The 20759-nt window shown below is 40.5% G+C and overlaps 1 protein-coding gene and 1 pseudogene across 8 annotated transcripts; both read left to right on the top strand.

Annotated features, from left to right (window-relative positions):
• The first annotated feature begins 129 nt into the window (after window positions 1–129).
• HNRNPK (heterogeneous nuclear ribonucleoprotein K) lies at window positions 130–12109 on the top strand. 8 transcript variants are annotated; one of them, XM_068973556.1, is made up of 17 exons: window positions 131–241; window positions 2127–2205; window positions 2313–2397; window positions 2797–2894; window positions 3525–3581; window positions 5000–5043; window positions 5920–5992; window positions 6518–6589; window positions 7086–7199; window positions 7531–7659; window positions 8234–8541; window positions 8659–8713; window positions 9016–9099; window positions 9379–9394; window positions 9486–9553; window positions 9943–10112; window positions 10823–12109. In XM_068973556.1, exons 3-17 carry the CDS (start codon window positions 2340–2342, stop codon window positions 10854–10856), a joined length of 1380 nt encoding a protein of 459 aa, XP_068829657.1. In that variant the 5' UTR covers window positions 131–241; window positions 2127–2205; window positions 2313–2339; the 3' UTR covers window positions 10857–12109. The 8 variants fall into 8 exon arrangements, with proteins under 8 accessions (XP_068829654.1, XP_068829657.1, XP_068829656.1 ...); XM_068973555.1 differs by having other exon boundaries at window positions 9471–9553; window positions 10883–12109; XM_068973551.1 differs by having other exon boundaries at window positions 9471–9553.
• A 7280-nt stretch (window positions 12110–19389) lies between these two features.
• Window positions 19390–20623, top strand: LOC138080775 (phosphoserine aminotransferase-like; annotated as a pseudogene).
• The last annotated feature ends 136 nt before the right edge of the window (window positions 20624–20759 follow it).

Below are 20759 nucleotides of genomic sequence, written 5' to 3'. Positions count from 1 at the left end.
CACCCATGAAGACTCCTTCAGGCCCAAAAAGCGCCCCCTACACCCGCCCTTCCCTGTGCGCGAGAACGGGACAGCCTTTAGTTCTCGCGAGAGCCTTACCCCTCCCCCCAGCCAGTGAGTGCGCGAACGAGAAAGGAGGAGGGCGCTTCAGGCGAAAGCACTGCAGACGCCATTATCCTCTGTTTCTCTGCTGCACCGACCTCGACGTCTTGCCTACTTCCCGCTTATTTGCGGCCTATAGGTAATTAGAGTTATTGGGGCTTGGGCATTGCGGGTTTGGGCAGGGCTTTGGCCTCCCTAAAGGCTGCGTTGACTTTTTCGAAGTCTGATTTTTCTCAGGCCCTTAGCGGCCTTACAGCCTGAAGGGAGGCGCCGGCGGGGGGCGGGGTTGTCGCCTCCTCCGGCGCCTTGATTGATGCGGCCTTGGGCCAATCGCTTCGCTCTCGCGCCACCGCTGTAGCCGGTGGAGCCAATCGGGCCCGGCGGCGGGGTAGGAGAGTGCGTGGAGGCGGGGGAGGGCAGTGGGGGCCTACGCTTGTTCTCTGTCTAGCTGTGACCGGCTGAGGAGGCGAGGCGGCATAGGGACGGTACCCTTGCCGGGTGAGGGATGGGGCTGGGCGAACGGCGCGTGGGGGTGAGGGCCGGAGAGTACTTTCTCCACTTGAGGGAAGGCGTTTGGGGGCTTGGTGGTGGTTGGCGGGTTCTGGGAGGGAGCGTTGCTGGGTTTCCCCTCCCCCCACCTCCGCCATTTCCCTGAGCGTATATCTGCAGTCCGCGTTGTGGTACTAGAGGCTTCGGAGAGTCGCTAGGCTTGTGCCGGTGGGATGAGTTTTGTTATGTTGGGAACTAGGCCTTGTGTGGGAAGGAGAGGGAGCCGGAGGGCGGTAGAGAACGCCGCCGCTCTCTTTGTGTGGGGCCCGCCGCACTTGGGCGCTCCGGGCCTGGGTCTGGAACGGGCGGGCGGGAAGGGTCGGGGCTGCCTTCGTTGCTTTGTCTCCCGCGGTGGGGGGAGGGTGCGGGGGACGAGGTCTCGGGACCGCGTGGTGGGTGGGGGAGGGGGTCCGCGCTCGGCTCCGCCTAGTAGCACGTAGTCGCCATTACGCGGGCCGCCATTTCCTGTCGGATCGGGCTGAGGAGAGGTGCGGCGCTGGTGCTCTCGCCTCGGGAGCTTTCTCAACTCCTGTTGCTTGGCGCTTGCCGATCCCGGTTTCGGGCGTTGAGGGGAGGAGGGCATGTTTGCCCTTGGCCGGTCGCGCATATACTTAGCAATTTTTGGGGTCTGGCGACTAAAGCACTTGGAGGATATTGGGTTTATCGTTATAAACAGCCTGCTATTTGTCGTCAAACCCCTTCATCTAAATCTTCCGTAGCACCTCAGTATTTTGAGTTTGGGGCTGGGTTGGCGTTTCAGTTACTGTGAAGAGTGGAAGGCATAAATACTGCCATGACTGTGAGCATTTCTTTCATAACGGGAGCCGCATGTCGCCTTCTGCCAGTCAGGAGAGGGGAGCTAAAAGGCTGTTCACAGTCCTATCACCAGTCTGGTGGTGCTGAAAGAAAGTGTCAGGTTATACCGCTTTTAACGTAATTTGAAACATCCCGCTAGTGATGTTATTGGTGTTCAAGGGTTCTGTTAGTCGAGTAGTACAGGCAGTTTGGGTGTACTCCTGTTTCAGGTTTGCCTGTTTATCGCTCCAGTAGATTGGCCAGACGGTTGGGTATGGCTTGAATTTGCCTTTATATTTCAGGTAGAGTTTTCAAGTCACCGGTGGGAAGAAACCCAGAAGTTTAGAATCCAGATGTAAAAATAATTTCTGTGTCTCTTTATAAATGTATACGTTCAGGAGCATTACTCGAGACTCATTACTCGGAGGCTTAAATGCCTTATGCGTCTGGTTTCTGTGTATTTATATAAAACATTATGGTGGAACTTGGTGCAAAATTACTGTGTTTTTGCTTTTACAGAAAAATCAGATAGGTCTTTTGGATTGTGTTTTAGGGCGGCCCTTTGGAAATTTAAGATCCTAAAACAAGTTTTAGAAATGGCTCTTTTGTGTTAAAATCTGTAGTCATTAGTATTCGGTAATAACCAAGAAAGCAAAACTGATTTGTGTTGGTTTTCGTAGGCTACTACAGCACTAGGGTGTCAGTTGGTCCCGCCCAGAACACTTCAGTTCTGCTCTGGAAGGATATATTTAATAACTGGTACGTTCTGGAAATAGTCATTTCTTTCCCTTGTCTTTAATATTTAGTACCCTGCACAGCTTGCTTTCCAAGAAACCAAGTGTACTAGCCTCTCTATTTTTTAACAGATTGGTGTGTCCCTTGAATACAAGAAAATGGAAACTGAACAGCCAGAGGAAACCTTTCCCAACACCGAAACCAATGGCGAATTTGGTGAGAAAACATTTTAACAATTTCTTCTTGTTTTGTTAATTTCATCATTTTTTCCCCTGAGATCCTTGTTACTTTTTTGAACTAGAAGTAACTGTCATTTGCGTAGGTGAGGAAACCAATTAAAAGAAAGCCAGTAAATACAAGTTTTTTTTCTTGCATTTAGAAATTTCTAATCCTTTGATGTGCTGTCACAATAAATCTCGTGTTTAGAAAATTAAGGGAGTGTACTTTGATATAAAAGTTGAAGATTGCCTTTTTTTTTAATAAGCTTTAACAACTAATCCGTTCAAAGGGAATGGACTTAAATGTTAAATCTATAGGTTGAAACTAAAATGTGATTAAAGGTACCCTTTCTTGAAGATGCTGGTGCTCTCTGAAACCTAAACTGTTAATTTTTAGGTAAACGCCCTGCTGAAGATATGGAAGAGGAACAAGCTTTTAAAAGATCTAGAAACACTGATGAGATGGTTGAATTACGCATTCTGCTTCAGAGCAAGGTATAGAATTTATTCTTGAAATGGGTTCTTACTCAAAGTAGAAATTAAGAAAATGAGCTTCTGGGAAGCCTTCAGAAGGCTACAGAATGTAAAATAATTGGCTCTTTCTAAACAGACTTAGACTTTTTAGGCCATGGTAATTATTTTGCTAATGATTAAAATGAAAGCCCTTAACACAGTGAACTACAAGCCTAATTAGGAGATGGGTGTGGATGGTCCTTATAGCATTAATGCCTTAAAGATAGTATTTTCTATTTCATTGTGGGTTCGTTAGATAACATCCTGATTGGCAGCTTACTTAACTGATAATATAGCTAAAAATGTGAAAGTATCTGATAGAATTTAAGTTAATTGACTTGCAAAAGGGTATTGTAAATTTGGTGCCAGTGCTTAAGATTTACACTCAGTATATTTCTGGCATCCTGAATATTTCAAAGCTCTGTTTAGGTATTTAGTCTCCAGAGCATGTAACATAGACTCTTGGTTTTCGTTTAAAACTTGTGGTTTTAATATCCACAAATAGATTTCCATCGCTATAACCAAACGAGGTTAGATACACTAGACTTGTGGTGTTTGTTTTTGACTAAAAGATTAAGAAGACACACTTAGATATCTTTTTATCTTCTTCAGAATGCTGGGGCAGTGATTGGAAAAGGAGGCAAGAATATTAAGGCTCTCCGTACAGACGTAAGTATTAAAGAGTTTAAACTACTACACAGGCAGCTTCAGTTTATGTGTTTTTAGAAATTTAAAGATTTGCATCATAGAAATCATTTAATAGCCTAGATACAAGCCTTTTATAATAATTGAATACATAGATAATTCTAAAGATTTGCCATTCCTAACAAAGCCCAGATTGAGTTGGGGGGGGTCTGTATTAAACCTCCTCACTTTCTAATAACTTTACACCAAATTATTCATTTCAAGATAACATCTTAATTATAAATAACAGTATAAAACCCTTTAATTGCACCATTTCCCATGTGTGAATCAAGTATAGTAGTACTGAAAACCGTTGCAGGTGGCTGATTAAACTCCATATTTTTATTCCCCTTTTTTCCCCCCAATTTGCCCATCTGTTCTTGAACAGTTTACACATGGAGCACAAAGAAATTGAGGTTGCATGATTTAGATATGGGTAAAGAATAGGCACTTAATTTTATAACTGGGAGACCGTCTGTCAATGCTGATAATTTGTGTCTTCATATTTTATAGTGGGTTGACTCTTGTGATTAGACACATTAAATGTTGGTATCACCAGAAGTGAGCATATTTATAGGACTTGGCTACACCAAATTTCTTAATTTTTTTTCTCATTTTACACACTCTTGATGTTTCCTTGCTGAAGTTGAGGCAAATAAGAACTTTGTGTTGAAAACTTATTTGATAGTATTTCATTTCTCTCTTGGTCGCAGATCTTTGTATGTTCCTCTTGATTACTGTAAACTGAACTTAAAATTTTAAATTTTACAAACTTGCCTGTTAGGATCTAGGAATGCATTTTAAACCTCCAAGAAACCAAATTAGTCATTTAAGTTAGGATTTTTGGTGGTGTGGGAATTTTTGTCTTTTATAAACCTCTTTCCTCTTAATCCAGATGTTCTGTATAATTATCTGGGTTAATAATTTTCCCCATTTCCTCAAGAATTCAAGTCATGACAGGTTTTGTGTCTACCCTCATGAGCCAGCCTGCTACTGAAACATCGTTTGTTTTTTAAAGTACCATCATTAAAGGTCCTTAAATGTTAAGCCACAGTCAGATATAGAGAAGTCCATTATTGTGTTAGTCTTCAGAACAACTTAAGCTTGTTTCATTAATTGAGAGTATGAGTATAGTTTGTATTAAATTAAAATTTATTGCTTTTCCCCCTTTTCCCTCTCCTTGTTTTTTTGGCCATATATCTCCGTTGCCCATGTACTGGATCGACTTACCCCTGCGTTGCCCACCATGACGTTGGCCCATCCGCCCCTGAACGCCCATGTGAAAACCCTGGTTGGCTATGCCCAAAAATGTGCTCGTTGCCAAACGGGTACCATACTTGACAACTTCTGATTGAATGCCCATGCCCAATGCCAACATCCACGAACGCCAATGACCAATGCAGTACAATGCCAGTGTTTCAGTCCCAGACAGCAGTGGCCCCGAGCGGTATGTCCCAACAGTTTATGCCTCACTGCCTGATTAGAAAGAGAGAAATGTATTTTATTACCTGCCTTTTATATAATTAAATAGTATCCCCTTTAGACGGTGTATTGTTTTTCAAGTTTCTGTCTTATTTTCCCCATTAAGTCTTTTTGTCACTGAACTTTTACCGTGAGTTGCCCACCCAAACGATCCACTAATTTTATTTCAATGGAAGGAGCACAGCTTCAAGTGTTGCATATTTGCTGCATTGTAAATCAAATTGTTACCGAAACAGTCTCTCGCTCTGTCTTTGTGGCCCACCTTGCTTCCCAACATTGCCTGTTCATAATTTTTTCTGATGAAATGCTAACTCTGGTTCACTTTCCTTCACTTCTCATTTGTGTTGTCTTTTTGTCTTGCATTTGTATTTGTTTTCTTGCAGAGCCCATTAGTGATCTAATTTCTAACTGGTATCCATAACCTTACTCCAAATACAATGTTTACCACTTGCATATTCCCCTACTTTGCCTGAAAGAAGGTGTGCCAGTTTTTCCAATGTAACAGCGAGGGTATCCTTAATTAACTTAGTGGTGGCGGGGAACATAAATATTCAACTCTGCTTCAGTTCTGGTCAGTTTATTGCCCACTTAATCTGAGCCCTTCCAAGAGCCCATTCTCTCTGTCTCTCTGCAAGTCTCCTAATATTGTTACCATGTTTGTATTGGGCATAAAACAAAATGCATGTGAACAATGTATAAATAGGCTACTTTACTTTAAATGGGGACTATTAAATAATTGTATGTTCATCTCTGTAAAAGTTTGACTACTGGTGATGACCACAAAACTCATTTTTCTTTTCCACCTTTTTTTGTATTATCTGGTATTTGTGATGTTTGACAGCATATTGAGTATCAGTGCTGATATTGAAACGATTGGAGAAATTCTGAAGAAAATCATCCCTACCTTGGAAGAGGTAGGCTCATTTTTTAAATGTATTTCGCAATGGGGGGTGCTTAATATATTTAATGGGGCAAAACGGGGGAGGTGGAAAGACACTGGTTATAATAGTTTTTTAGCAGCAATGTGTTACACTCTGCTGCTTAAAGTGCAGGATTGTTTTACATCCCACATTACTTGTTTAAAACTAGTCTAGCCATTCTGGAGTAGATAGGAAGGAACTACCTGTGGTCGTGCACGTTCATGGAGTTTAGCATGTATATTATGGGCTTTATTTTTAGAAGAGGTTTTGAGTTAGACTACTGACTGAGACTGTTGGAAAGGAGTATGTTTGATCTAGTTTGAGTATTGTTAAATTCTGTGTAATGTTTGCTTAGGTGTACAGAGAAAAGCATTGTATGTTCATTGTTAGTGTAGATAAGCAATTTCTTGTTATTTAATGATAGTCATGAAATATGTTGTAGTAGCTTTACCAATATATGCGACAATAGCCTGATCACACTAGACACTTAACCTATTACTCTTATTTTTCTACTTTCAGGGCCTGCAGTTGCCATCACCCACTGCAACCAGCCAGCTCCCGCTCGAATCTGATGCTGTGGAATGCTTAAATGTATGTCATAGTGCCATTGAACCCCACTGAAGTATGGAGCCTGGCCCATAGGATCGATTTTATTTTCAACATAGTGTACTTTTCCCGTCTCTATAGAAAAAGGCTTAAAAAGATGATAAATGAATGGTCTTACAACTCACTGTTGACCCTGCTCCATGCTGCAGTGGGAATTAAATACATTTGCAAAGTGCTTTGCAGTCATTTTTATTATGGTGTTATTTGAATGTTAATAATAATTTTGTGGTAACAGCGACATGCTAAATGGCTGCAGTGTGGGTATGGTGTTGCAGGACCTGAAAATAAAATAGTTTTTTAAGGTGGTGCAGAATGTCCTTTTTGGGCCTGGCTATTGAGGATAATAGCACATAACTGGTAAAGTTATTGAAATATAAATTCAGGTTGCTCACTGCAACAGTATATTGGTATGCTTATAGCAGATAAGTGTGTATTGGGGAATCTTTGATTTGGAACTGAAATTCTGTAACTCCCTCCACAGTACCAACACTATAAAGGAAGCGACTTTGACTGCGAGTTGAGACTGTTGATTCATCAGAGTCTGGCAGGAGGAATTATTGGAGTCAAAGGTGCTAAAATCAAAGAACTTCGAGAGGTAAAGCTAGTGCTTTCTTCTGCTGAATTATTGGAAAATAGTTGTTTATAAGGATTTGGTAGGCTTTTCTCATTCCTTCTTTTGCGCTTCCTCCCCCTAAGAGTACGTAGTTTGCTAATTAAAATATAGCAGAATGGCTTGGCCATACTAGACAAGTTATTTGCCAAAAGTGTATTGCAAAGCCCAACCCTTACTAACAAGGTTTTTACATTGGGGGGAAATTTTACTAAAATATAAATTAAATCTGTCTAAGCCTAGAACTTTTCTTTTTTTAGCGCATTTCATTTTTTTCTGATTGATTAATGCTGATTATTTTGTAAACCTATTGCAGAACACTCAGACAACAATCAAGCTTTTCCAGGAATGTTGTCCTCAATCTACTGACAGAGTCGTTCTTATCGGAGGAAAACCTGATAGGGTTGTAGAGTGCATAAAGATCATCCTTGATCTTATATCAGAGGTACCTTCAGAACACTTTTATTTACATTTAATTTCACAAAACGGATATCTTATTCAAAAGTAATTTCAGAAGGCAAAGACAAATTACTTTCCCTAACAATTTTCTATCACTCTGCTTTCCCATCAATTTAATTTAGAAATACTTTGAGATAATCTGTACAGTTGTCTTTTGACTGTTGGTGAGGTTTTTGTTGTTTTTTAATAACTTTTGATCATTCAAATGAAGTTTTTATGGTTCTTCTACAGTACTAGATAGTGATCTCCTCTGGGTAGTAACTTCTTCATAATCCGCATTGTGAAATTGAAAGGAATTTGTAGTCTGTTAACGCTAAGGGTAAAATTAAACTGTTGCCTCACGAGCAGTAAAACTCCCAATTTTTTTATTTCAAACTCACCAGAAACGCATTTTTTAAAATTCTTTCTATTTATTATGTTTGCATATGTTCCTGTCCCTATCCTTAACCACAAGTATCTCAAAAGAGAAATGCAAAGTGCTTGAAGATTTCTGTTAAAATTGTTACTGTGAACTAAGGTTTTTTCCCTCAGTCTATAAAGTTGCTGTGTTTTTCTTTCAGTCTCCCATCAAAGGACGTGCTCAGCCTTATGATCCCAATTTTTATGATGAAACCTATGATTATGGTGGTTTTACAATGATGTTTGATGACCGCCGTGGACGTCCTGTGGGATTTCCCATGCGGGGAAGAGGTGGTTTTGACAGAATGCCGCCTGGTCGGGGTGGGCGTCCCATGCCTCCCTCCAGAAGAGATTATGATGATATGAGCCCTCGTCGAGGACCTCCTCCACCCCCTCCCGGACGAGGTGGCCGGGGAGGTAGTAGAGCTCGGAATCTTCCTCTTCCACCACCACCACCACCTAGAGGAGGGTAAGTTTCTTTAATCCACACATTGATATACAAGAAGCAGCAACTTAACAGATAGAAGGGGGTAGGTTTTCATTTCAAATATGCGACCAGCTGAGATTACAATTATTATGCTTGCAGAGATCTAATGGCCTATGACAGAAGAGGAAGACCTGGAGACCGTTACGATGGCATGGTAAGAACTTTGATACTTCGTTGATGTATTTTATGAGAGCTAAAGAGTTTAAAAGTCAGATAGCTAACATTTTATTGAACGTGTTAACTGAAGAACTTGTCTTACAAATAGATTCTGTTAGTCACTAAAATCATTGTTTCTGTTTGTTTCCTGGGATGTTAGGACTTGTTCCATCTTTGTTTGCCCCCAAAATACATGATTACTGAAAATTTACATACAGAAGTAGAAATTGATGTATAAAAATGGTGGCTCTGACAAATACTGTGCAGGTTCATGTTAATAGTTTTCTCTCTTTAACACAGGTTGGTTTCAGTGCTGATGAAACCTGGGATTCTGCAATAGATACATGGAGCCCATCAGAGTGGCAGATGGCTTATGAACCACAGGTTGAGTATCACGGGTGTTTATGTTAGTAATAATCTTAAAGTGCTTGTTTACTCACCAATTAAATATTTTATTTCCCCCATATAACATTTTTGTTTTTTGGAACGCTGTGTACGTGAATGGTTTCTTCCCCTGAAGATTGTTTTCTGAAATTGGCTTACTAGGGAATATATGGGAGGGCTTTGGTTACTAATAATAACTGGAGGGTTTTTAGGAATGTGTTTAATTCCTAAAGTTTGGAAGGCAAAGTAATTTTCTGTTTTTGTCTGTTCTTTTTTTAGGGTGGCTCTGGATATGGTAAGTTTTCTTCTTTCTGAAATCAAACATTATTTCATGCTTTGTATATGAACTTAATACTCATTATTTAAATCAGATTATTCCTATGCAGGGGGTCGTGGCTCATATGGTGATCTTGGTGGACCTATTATTACTACACAAGTAACTATTCCCAAAGATGTAAGTATTTTTAATACTATAAAAGACATTTACTGAGTCATTTTTATGAGTTTTCTGGCTTAACGAAGGTTTTAACAAAAGTATTCCCTTCTAGGATTAAAATTGTGTTTCAAGGACTTCAGTGAAGTGTTCTCCAGTTTAAGCCTTGTCAAAAAGTGTTCAGTGCTTTTAAAAGCAATTATCAGGGGTTAGAGCCCCTGGTTCGTTTATTAAAGGAAATGTCAGTGGGTGATGTAAATAGGTTGTAATTCAAACTGACTGGTTGGAGGGAATTAAATAACAAAGTATAGTCAATAAGTTGTACGAGAATGTTCTTGATGGTCACTGAACATACAGGATACTTTTTTTTTAAGTATATCATAAACACTTGCTTTTAAAAATCTTTGCAGTTGGCTGGATCTATTATTGGCAAAGGTGGTCAGCGGATTAAACAAATCCGTCATGAGTCAGGAGCTTCGATCAAAATTGATGAGCCTTTAGAAGGATCCGAAGATCGGATCATTACCATTACAGGAACACAGGACCAGATACAGAATGCACAGTATTTGCTGCAGAACAGGTCAGTTTGTTTAGCTTTATGTTATTAGCCTACACATACTAAAACCTTAAAAAGCTTCTCTTTCTCAGCTAATTTTTCTTTTAGAAGCCATGGTGTCTCAACCTTTTGGGGACCTAACTTCTAAACATTCTAATAGCTTTGCTTTAATTTTCTTCTGCCTTCTTGCTAAAACATGAAGACATTCGATACTAATCTTACTGGAAGAAGCCTTAACCAAGCAAACTTCTCATTTTTCTGGTGAAAACTGCTGCCAAAACCACTTGTTACAAATTATACAGAGCCTGTAGAAAATGTAGAAGATTCAGTGGATGTTGGTCTAGTTCTGTGTGGAAGACTAGTGATTTTGTTGTTTTTAGATAACTGAATCGACAACAAATCACAGTCTGCCATATGGCACAGGCCATGCCTCTACAGGACAAATGATTGGTGCTGTAAAATGCAGCAATTCACACCTTAACTGGCATTTCTTTGTCTTTTCTACCATATATTAACAATTCTGCTCTACTAATGTCTGATTTACTATTAATCTTTTCTCTTGGATTTTACATTGCTCTAATTTGTAATTACTAATGTTTTAGTTCTTATCTCTAATTGTGTAATGGACATGTTTATCATTTTAATTTAGCATTAAAATTGTCTTAATGTTAAGATTGATTAAGATGTTACGAACAAAAATTCTAATTCGTACTTTTTTTTCTTTTCTTTTATAGTGTGAAGCAGTATGCAGATGTTGAAGGATTCTAATGCAAGATATTTTTTCTTTTTTATAGTGTGAAGCAGTATTCTGGAAAGTTTTTCTAAGACTAGTGAAGAACTGAAGGAGTCCTGCATCTTTTTTTTTTTATCTGCTTCTGTTTAAAAAGCCAACATTCCTCTGCTTCATAGGTGTTCTGCATTTGAGGTGTAGTGAAATCTTTGCTGTTCACCAGATGTAATGTTTTAGTTCCTTACAAACAGGGTGGGGGTGGGGGAGGGTGTGCAAAAACTAACATTGAAATTTTGAAACAGCAGCAGAGTGAGTGAATTTTAATTTTTGTTCATTGTTGGTGGTTTAAAGAAGTCCCCCCATGTAATTATTGTGAACACTTTGCTTTGTGGTCACTGTAACATTTGGGGTGGTGGGACAGGGAGGAAAAGTAACAGTAGTCCATATGTCCCTGGCATCTATTCAGAGCAGTGTGCAGAATGTAATGCTCTTTTGTAAGAAACGTTTTATGATTTTTAAAATAAATTTAGTGAACCTATTTTTGGTGGTCATTTTTTTTAAGATGGTCATTTTTCAAATGGCTGAATTCCCTCCAACCTACCCCCGAACGGAACACTAAGTTAAATTTTCAGCCCTCTGTTGGATATAAATAAATGGCATCTCTTCTTGGACTTAGGCAAAATATCTTGACAATACTCAGTTCTGGTGATTCTTAATGATTTGAAGTCCATTGCTTGGGAGGAAATTCCACCACACATTCATGCTTATAATAAGCTGGGGATTTTTGTTTGTTTTTGCAAATGCTTGCCCCTACTTTGCAACAATTTTCTGTTCGTGATTCTGAAGAACCAAGGTGGGGAGCAACACAACCGATGGAATAGTGGTATAAGTTTATACCAGAAGCTTAATGACAAGTTTTATCAATCAGAATAATACTTGGTTATGGAAGTGACTGATACTAAATAAATTCTGATTATTTTTTATTAGATAATTTCTCACATATAGACTTAAACTGTCAGCTTGGTAGTGTCTATTAGTTAAACTTTGTAAAATATATATATATACTTGTTTTTCCATTGTATGCAAATTGAAAGAAAAAGATGTACCATTTCTCTGTTGTATGTTGGATTATGTAGGAAATGTTTGTGAACAATTCAAAAAAAAAGATGAAAAAAATTCCTGTGGATGTTTTGTGTAGTATCTCTTGGCATTTGTATTAATAGTTAAAAGTTCACTTCCAAATAAAACTCCCGTAATGCTAGATTTGATGTGTGCCCAATTTTGAACAAAGGTTGATTGACACCTGTAAAGTTTGTTAAAACGTTCCTCTTGTAAGGAAATACAATAATCTTAAATTATGTATTTTTTGTGTGAAGTGTTTTTCTAGCATTTATAAATCAGATTTCATGGGGGTGGTAAGTTAAAACTTCAGTAGATGGGCTCTTAATTTTAAAGAGTTGAGCATAGAGCTGAGTCATACCAATTTTACAAGTCTTCCTGTTCTCATATTACCTGTGATATGCTTGCAGCTTGCAGATTTCTTAGGTTTCTATCTTTAAAATAGCTCTGGTTTGTTGGGAGAATTTTTTTTTGTCCCCTGGTTCTTGGCTCATAAATCAAGTACTACCGGTTAACTTCGAATTTGTCTAGAAAGCCTGAGAACAATGCAGCAGTTATGTGGGAAGTAATTCATGGATGCAATTCTAAGTTTCGAGAAAACATGATAGGCTGAAGTGAGCAGAATTTTCTGAAATAGTGTGAGTAGTACACTCGAAGGTGTTTAATATTTTAGTGATGGCCCTCTTAGTTCAAGGCTGGGTGGGGGGGATGAGTGTTAAGCGACAGTGGTATTACATTACTTAATGCTACCTGTGATGAGGTTTCCTCAAAGATGAAATTAGTCTGAGTTGCCACCTGGGTGTTGGTTAGCTTTCCGCTTCTGTATTTTAAGCATGAGTAAGCTTGGGTTGCTGAGGGTAGTGTAACCTATTCATGTTGAAATGAACCCTTCCTCTGGAGAAAGATTATCAGTAATGATATTTTAGTCAAATTGTAGTTCCTATTGGAGGAAAGTATCTGGAGAGAATACAGGCTTTCAGTTTCCACTTGTCATTTAGAAATTATATAAATAAATAGACTGGTGACAGTGTTCCTGTTTTTGCCTTTGAAAAGTCAGACTGAACACAACCTACTAAAAAGTAGGTTGAAGGATATCTTGAGGGTAAATCTGGGATACAACTTAGGGGGAGAGGCCTTTGTCATTTCCATTCTTAACTAATAAATAGTGTTTGAACGTGAGCTGGCAGTTCTGAGAGATTTTTCAAGCTTGAAGAGGCACTGAATAAAATGGAACATTAAACGAGTTGTATAGGCTGATGCACTGAACTTTTAAAATGTAGTTTCCAAAAGTGGTTTTAGCTTAATTTTGTAAATTATCAATATGCCAACAACAATGTTGTAAACCAGATTGCACCAAAATTTTTTCAGAAGTGAGAAAAGGAATTTAAAATTTTTACCTGCTATTCAAATGTTAATAGTTTGCACAATGAGTCTGTGCACAGTACTTTAAATTTTTTTGAATGAACCAGCAGTTACTCTTAAGTCTAACCACTGGAATACACAGAATCTTTTAGGAAAATCGGAGTTTTTCTCTTAATTTATCAATGAATGTCTTAAAATGTAAAATACCTTACATTGTTGGTACTCTGAAGGGAATTACTATTCCACGTAAAAGGAGATTCAGTCTTGATGTGTTGAGTGTAAATTAAAGTAGCCTTAAATGCTATATTTTAATTGTCAAGGTTTGCCCATTGTTGGCAAATTTGAAGTGAAACTTTTTTTGGCTGTGCCACACACTAGCCAGGATTGTAGTTCCCAACAAGGGATGTGAATTCATCCCCTGCAGTGGAAGCCCAGAGTGTTAACCACTGGACTGCCAAGAAAGTCCCAGCCTAACTTGTTAACGGAGGCACTGAACCCTTAGGAAGCAATTTTGCAATGTTTCTCAAACTATTCTAGGACCACCATTGAAATCAACAGTGCTTGTTAAACATGAAAATTTTTGGATCACACTAGAGCTCTACTGAAGTGGCAACCCACTCACTCCAGTGTTCTTGTCTGGGGAATCCCAGGGATGGAGGAGCCTGGTGGGCTGCTGTTTCTGGGGTCGCACAGAGTCGGACACAACTGAAGCAACTTAGCAGCAGCAGAGCTCTACTGAACCACCTGTTCTACACAGAGGTGCCAGGAATCTGCATAACAAGCTCAAGCAAACCATAAATTCCTGTATCTTTTTACTAATTTATCAAATATTTAATTCCTGAGGTGTATATTGTAGCTCCTGAAGAGGCAGTGGTTAACAAAGATATTTGGAGAGACCAATAATGACAGCAGTAAAGATAATGGAGCAAGAAGCTTCATAGTACTGTATGTGTTTAAGGAGCAGAAACCAACATCTGTTCATGCATGTGAATGTATATACATTAACAAGCATGTTGCTTAAACCATCAAACTAGGGCAATCACAGTGTGTTGAATAAAATTACGCCCTCTGATCCTTAGATTTTAAAAATGGGGCATTGTATACACAGGTTAACATCATTTACCCACGCCAGACCTCAGTACTTCCAGTCATTTGACTTGTGAAAGGATACCTGGAAAATTAAAAGTCCAGACATGTATACGTTTGTCTGTATTTAGAATGGGGAGCTAATCTGAATCAAGGTGGTAGAATGTGCAAGTACACATTGGAAAATGTAAAATGCAAACATTTTGTGGGGTTGGGCTTCCCTGTGTGCTTACTGAACAACATGGACAAGCAACAGGGTTGGGGTAAAATGATATACTAGCTACCCTATGACCTCAGAGCTTTCTATTTTCAACCTCACTGTCCAGAACCAGTAAGAATTTCCTAACCTCCCTCTCTATAGCTCTCCCCGCTATTTCTCCCTGCTTCCCCAAACTCAAGCCTATAACCCAAGAACCTGTAATTAGGAATAAAGGTTTGGTCACCAAAACCTCACGCTTTTCAAAAGTTTCCCCCTCCACCTCCCCCACCTCCCATTGTTTTTTTGGTGGTTTTTTTTTTTTTTTTTTTTCATAGGCATTCAGGCGGGCTCTTGGTTTCCTGACAAGGGACTAAACCTGCATGCTTATGCATTGGAAGCTCAGAGTCCTAACCACTGGGCTACCAGGGAATTCTCCATTTTCCCCTTTGGGGTATCTTACTCCCTTTGCTCCTTTTTACGCTGAAGTCTTGCTACCATTAAAGACAGGCTTCATTGGAAAGGAAGGGCTGCCTTGTTTACCTAAGAAGAAGAATGGGTATATATAGTAGGGAGGGAAAGTATATAATACCTGCTTCTCAGACCAAAGGAGGATAACTGATTTTGATAGTAATGAGGCAGATTTGGCAGAAACAGTAGAAAGTGCCAGCTAGGTTCCTCCAAGACCTCCCTAGCCTGGGGCAGGGCAAGTGAGAGCAGAAATTTCAGATAGGTTAAGTAAGAAGCCAAACACAAGACTGACTTCTATCTGGAACCCTGCTAAGTGTTTCTATGACCACATAAACTAGTAAAGCACAGCAGAATGAAGGCATATCACGTTTGGCAGAGAGAACCTGAGACTTCTCTCTTGTTCTCTCCTCAGAATTCCCTTTGCTTCCTATGTGGCATGAGAGGAACACCAGTTAAGTGCTAAGGGGCTATCCATAGGGCCACCATGATGAAAGGGGACAGTTACTGCATAGCGGGAGCCATATGCTAGACAACTCAACCGGGGACTGGTTGGAGACAGAGCAGAATCTCAAAGGGTTGTCAATACCAGTGAAACCCAAATGAGATCAAGGTGGTCAAGGAAAACCACTGAGCTGAGTGCTGGAGAAACCAGACTACCAGTTACACTAGGTTTGGTTATTCAGTGGTAACCATAGGGAGAGTAGATGCCAAAACACCAGACAAGGCCCTTCACTTTCATTATCAGAAAACCTAAACCTGCAATCAGACCTCAAAAAGTCTTGGAAAGGTGGAGGTCAAGAGCTTTTAGTGCAAACAGCCTTAAAGGTCAGATCTTGAACTGAATAATTATCTACCTTGAATTAGATCATTTTAAACTGGAAGAGATCAACCTACTTTTATTTGGCAAGTTTATGTGTTTCTTCTAAAGTCAATGGGAGTTCAGACTTACCAAGGAAGAGGGTAAAAGGGAATTTGAGACCTCTAGAAATCTCTTAAAAGCAGACCTTACCTACATATGTTCCAGGTGGAGGTGGCCCCAGCTGGGTTAGAGCCTTTATTTGGTAAGATCATGTGACCTTTTAAATCAAGATCATTTATTCATACCTGTGTTTCAAACTGGCACCAAATCTGTGTACAGTTTGGACTTCAGAAGTGAAGTGAAGTCACTCAGTCGTGTCCGACTCTTTGCAACCCCATAAACTGTAGCCTACCAGGCTCCTCCCTCCATGGGATTCTCCAGGCAAGAGTACTGGAGTGGGTTGCCATTTCCTTCTCTAGGGGAATCCTCCCTACCCAGGGATTGAACCCGGGTCTCCAGCATTCCAGGCAGATGCTTTAATCTCTGAGCCACCAGGGAAGCCAGAACTCTGTGGAATCAGACTGAGACCACATCATGACTTGACTGATTCCCTGCCTTATCCTGCTGCCCTCACTCCCTTTATGTGAGAGCAATTCCCCAGCAAATCCCTGGCGCAAGAATCCCTGGGTTGGGCTCTGCTTCTAGGGACTTGATCTAAGACAGCTGAGCTGGAGCTAGAGCAAAAATTTATTTCACTTAGACATCCTTGACATAGATTTTGATGCAGTAAGTCATGAGATGAATTATCTCCTAAAGAAGGAGTGAGAATTTTTTTTACTTAATGAGGAATAGCTGCATTCTATTAGGCAGGAGTATTTTTGAAGGTATATATATGGGAATAAAATTGTTTTTGATGCTGAACAGCCATAAAGGTGAATTTTGTTAAATAATACAGCGTCAGTTTTTCTTTTCTAATAGTACCCAGGTTTCTTTTTAGACTTATTCTCTCCCAGTTGTATATAGACTTCATGAGATAGAAATCTTGGTCATTTGAGATGCCTTATCACCCAAAAGTATAGGCATTCGACCCAGGCTTGCCCAACAATGTACTTTGTCCTGGGAATTTGTACCTTGAACAAAATAATGGAAACAAGGTAAAATTATAATATTTTTCCAGCAGCATCAGTAGAACCTTGGGTGGTTTCTGCTCTCAATATTCTAGAACTGCCTGATTTCTGTTTACATACCTCATTCCCCAGCCTTCCCTTCCATCCCGAGAGATTTTTCACAACTTTCTCATTTTATTTTTTATATTTATTTTTAGTTGTTTATTTGGCTGCACCAGGTCTTAGTTGCTGCACATAGGATCTTTAGTTGAGTCATGTGAAACTCTTAGTTGGGGAATCTAGTTCCCTGACCAGGTATTGAACCCAGGCCCCCTGCCTTGGGAGTGCAGAGTCTTAGCCACTTGATCACCAGGGAAGTCCCATTTGTGACTTTTTTAAAAATTGATTTTCCTTAAATTAATTAGCTGATCACTTGCTAATATATGCAGCCCATCAAATGAAGAGATTTTAAATTAATTTTTTTATTGAGACATAGTTGATGTACAATATTATATAAGTTGCAGGTGTATAACATAGTGAGTTAATTTTTAGTTATACTCTATAGTTATTATAAAATATTTGCTGTATTCTCTGTGTGTATAGTATATATCCCAGTAGCCTATTTATTTTACACATAGTAGTGGTACCTCTTAATCCACTCCCCCAGTCGTGCCTCTCCCCGTTTCTCTCTTCCCACTCCTAACCACTAATTTGTGCTGTATGAGTCTACTTCTGTTTTATTATGTTCACTAGTTTGTTGTATTTTTTAGATTCCATGTGTTAGTGATATCACACAGTATTTGTCTTTCTCTGTCTGGCTTATTCCACTAAGCATAATTTCTCCAAGTCCATCCGTGTTGTTGCATTAAGGAGCTTTTCTTGTACAGGCAGCATTGCTAATTTCAGGGAAGTGAAAGTGAAGTCGCTCTGTCATGTCCGACTCTTTGCGACCACCGTGGACTGTAGCCTACCAGGCTCCTCCTTCCATGGGATTCTCCAGGCAATAATACTTGAGTGGGTTGCCATTTCCTTCTCCAGGGGATCTTCCCAACCCAGGGATCGAACCCGGGCCTCCCACATTGCAAGCAGACACTTTAACCTCTGAGCTACCAGGGAAGCCCAATTTCAGGGAGGAGAGCCACAAAGTATGGGTGAGAGCTTCCTGCTCCACCTCAGCTGCCACTACTGCAACCGGTGTCACTTGGGCCTTCACAGCGATGCCATTTTGGGCATAAATCAGTCATTTTCTAGGAGAGTGCCGGGCCCTATCTCAAGGCTGCCACTGAACATACAGAGCAACTATCAATGTGCCCCGAGTTTCTGGCTTTCTCTTTCACTTTCAGACTTTGATAAAATACTACACCTCACAGGCAGTGGATCTGCCTTCCCTAACAGTCACCGAAGCGCTGGATGATTCAGTCTGAAATGCTAGTGGAGTTAACTCCCAGCAGGGAAGTTCAGTTCAGCTCAGTTCAGTCGCTCAGTCATGTCCGACTCTTTGCAGCCCCATGAACTGCAGCATGCCAGGCTTTCCTGTCCATCACCAACTCCTGAAGTCTACACAAATTCATGTCCATCACATCGGGGATGCCATCTAACCATCTCATCCTCTGTTGTCCCCTTCTCCTGCCTTCAATCTTTCCCAGCATCAGGGTCTTTTCAAATGAGTTGGATCTTCGCATCAGGTGGCCAAAGTATTGGAGTTTCAGCTTCAGCATCAGTCCTTCCAATGAATGTTCAGGACTGATTTCCTTTAGGATTGACTGGTTGGATCTCCTTGCAGTCCAAGGGACTCTCCAGAGTCTTTTCCAACACCAAAGTTTAAAAGCATCAATTTTTCGGTGCTGAGCTTTCTTTATAGTCCAATTCTCACTTGCCCAGCAGGGAAACCTCTGGCCAAAAGGAAATAGAAGAGAGATGCTCACTGCCCACTGATAGATCCTCTCTGGCCAACTCCACCCATGCTGCTACCTGAAGACACCTGGAGGTAGGTGGTCAATTTCAGCTCAGGCCACCAAGCTACTGAGCTCTGTGTTGTTAGAGATATAGAAAGAATTATTAGGCCACAAAGGAGCTGGCATTCATGTTCTTAAAATGAGCTACAGACTATCAGCTTTAGCTAAGATTATTAATAGCATATAGAATCTTGTGCAGAAATTGTTAGCCATTCAAGACAATGATTTTTGTGCAAAGAGGAGAGTTGGTTGAGCCAGTTCCATAAGTGAGTGAAGTCACTCAGTTGTGTCCGACTCTTTGCGACCCCGTGGACTATAGCCTACCAGGCTCCTCCGACCATGGGATTCTCCAGGCAAGAATACTGGAGTGGGTTGCCATTTCCTTCTCCAGGGGATCTTCCCGACCCAGGGATCGAACTCAGGGATCGAACTGGGGTCTCCCACATTGGAGGCAGACGCTTTAACCTCTGAGCCACCATGGAACCGAGCCAGTTCCATGCTATCCCCTTAAACCTGATTGACCTGAAAGTAAGGAAGGTGTGCCAGCCATTTGATGACAAGAGCTTGGTCAGCTAAGGCCCCAGAAGCCTTGAAGTTTGGGAACTGTGAATGTCATCTATTCTAAACTCAGAAGTTACAGGAAAATTCTGAATCCAAGACCATGGAACCTCAATCAGGTCACCTCCTGCATGTATTACTGCACAAATGAGACCAGGCCCAGAGCAGAATTTTACTTTATTCCTATGTCAAAGGAGCAGTGGCTGCTTTTTGGCATGTCCTCAAATTTCCCAAAGCTTCCCTGGTGGCTCAGACGGTAAAGCATCTGTCTACAATGCGGGAGACCCGGGTTTGATCCCTGGGTCAGGAAGATCCCCTGGAGAAGGAAATGGCAATCCACTCCAGTACTATTGCCTGGAAAATCCCATGGACAGAGGAGCCTGGTAGGCTACAGTCCATGGGGTCGCAAAGAGTCTGACACGACTGTGCGATTTCACTCACTCACTCAAATTTCCCATATAAACCAGTTTGATGTTTAAAAGTTTGGTGTAATTTTTGATGGTGCCCAGAAGAATGCTGGCTCTGTAGGGGTCACAGTGGTGATATTTCAAGATATCCTGCTGGGGTTTGCCCTCAGAGAGTGCCCTTCCATTGTGGAATACAAAGTGTACGCCGGAAACAACAAAACAGCTCCCTACCTTGCTTCTACAGCATCAGCTTGGTCTTGGAGTAGATCAAGAATAACAGTGGCATAAGAAAAAGAATAACAGTGGCAAAGGACTTCCCTGGTGACCCAGTGTTTAAGACACCATGTTTCCACTACAAGGGTGCGGGTTTGATCTCTGGTCAAGGAAGTCACCCCCACCAAAAAAAAAAAAAAAAGAATAACAGTGGCAAAGCAGCCATGAAGCTTAGTTCCATCAAATCTCTAATGATTTATCATATTATTGATAATTCTGAAGGATTCTGTGTATATCTAGTGAAACCCAGAATAGAAGCAAGACGAATATTTCACTCTGCCTTGGCAATGCCAATGGAGATGCTGCTTTAGAATAAAAGATTTCTTGATAAAGCTCTTGAATTCAATATAATCTCCTTGAAGGGGCATGGGTCGGTGGGAGGTATCATGGCTTCTTTGAAAAATGGTGGCAGGATAGAAGATGTTCAGAAGTTGATAGCCTCCATGAAAAATTCTTTGGAGATATATCAGTGAAGAACACATCCTAACCAATATGCACTCTGTCCTTGAATAACATACAAAGTTTTAAGTAACTTGGGAATTGCTCCAAAAAACCTTAACAAACATGGCATTTTTCTTGAATGGACATGTTTATTATGGCTTCCCATGT

Source organism: Capricornis sumatraensis, chromosome 6, assembly GCF_032405125.1.
Source record: "Capricornis sumatraensis isolate serow.1 chromosome 6, serow.2, whole genome shotgun sequence".
Lineage (NCBI taxonomy): Eukaryota > Metazoa > Chordata > Mammalia > Artiodactyla > Bovidae > Capricornis > Capricornis sumatraensis.
Note: the sequence above shows the minus strand (reverse complement) of the source record. Positions and strands in the feature narration are given on the sequence as shown.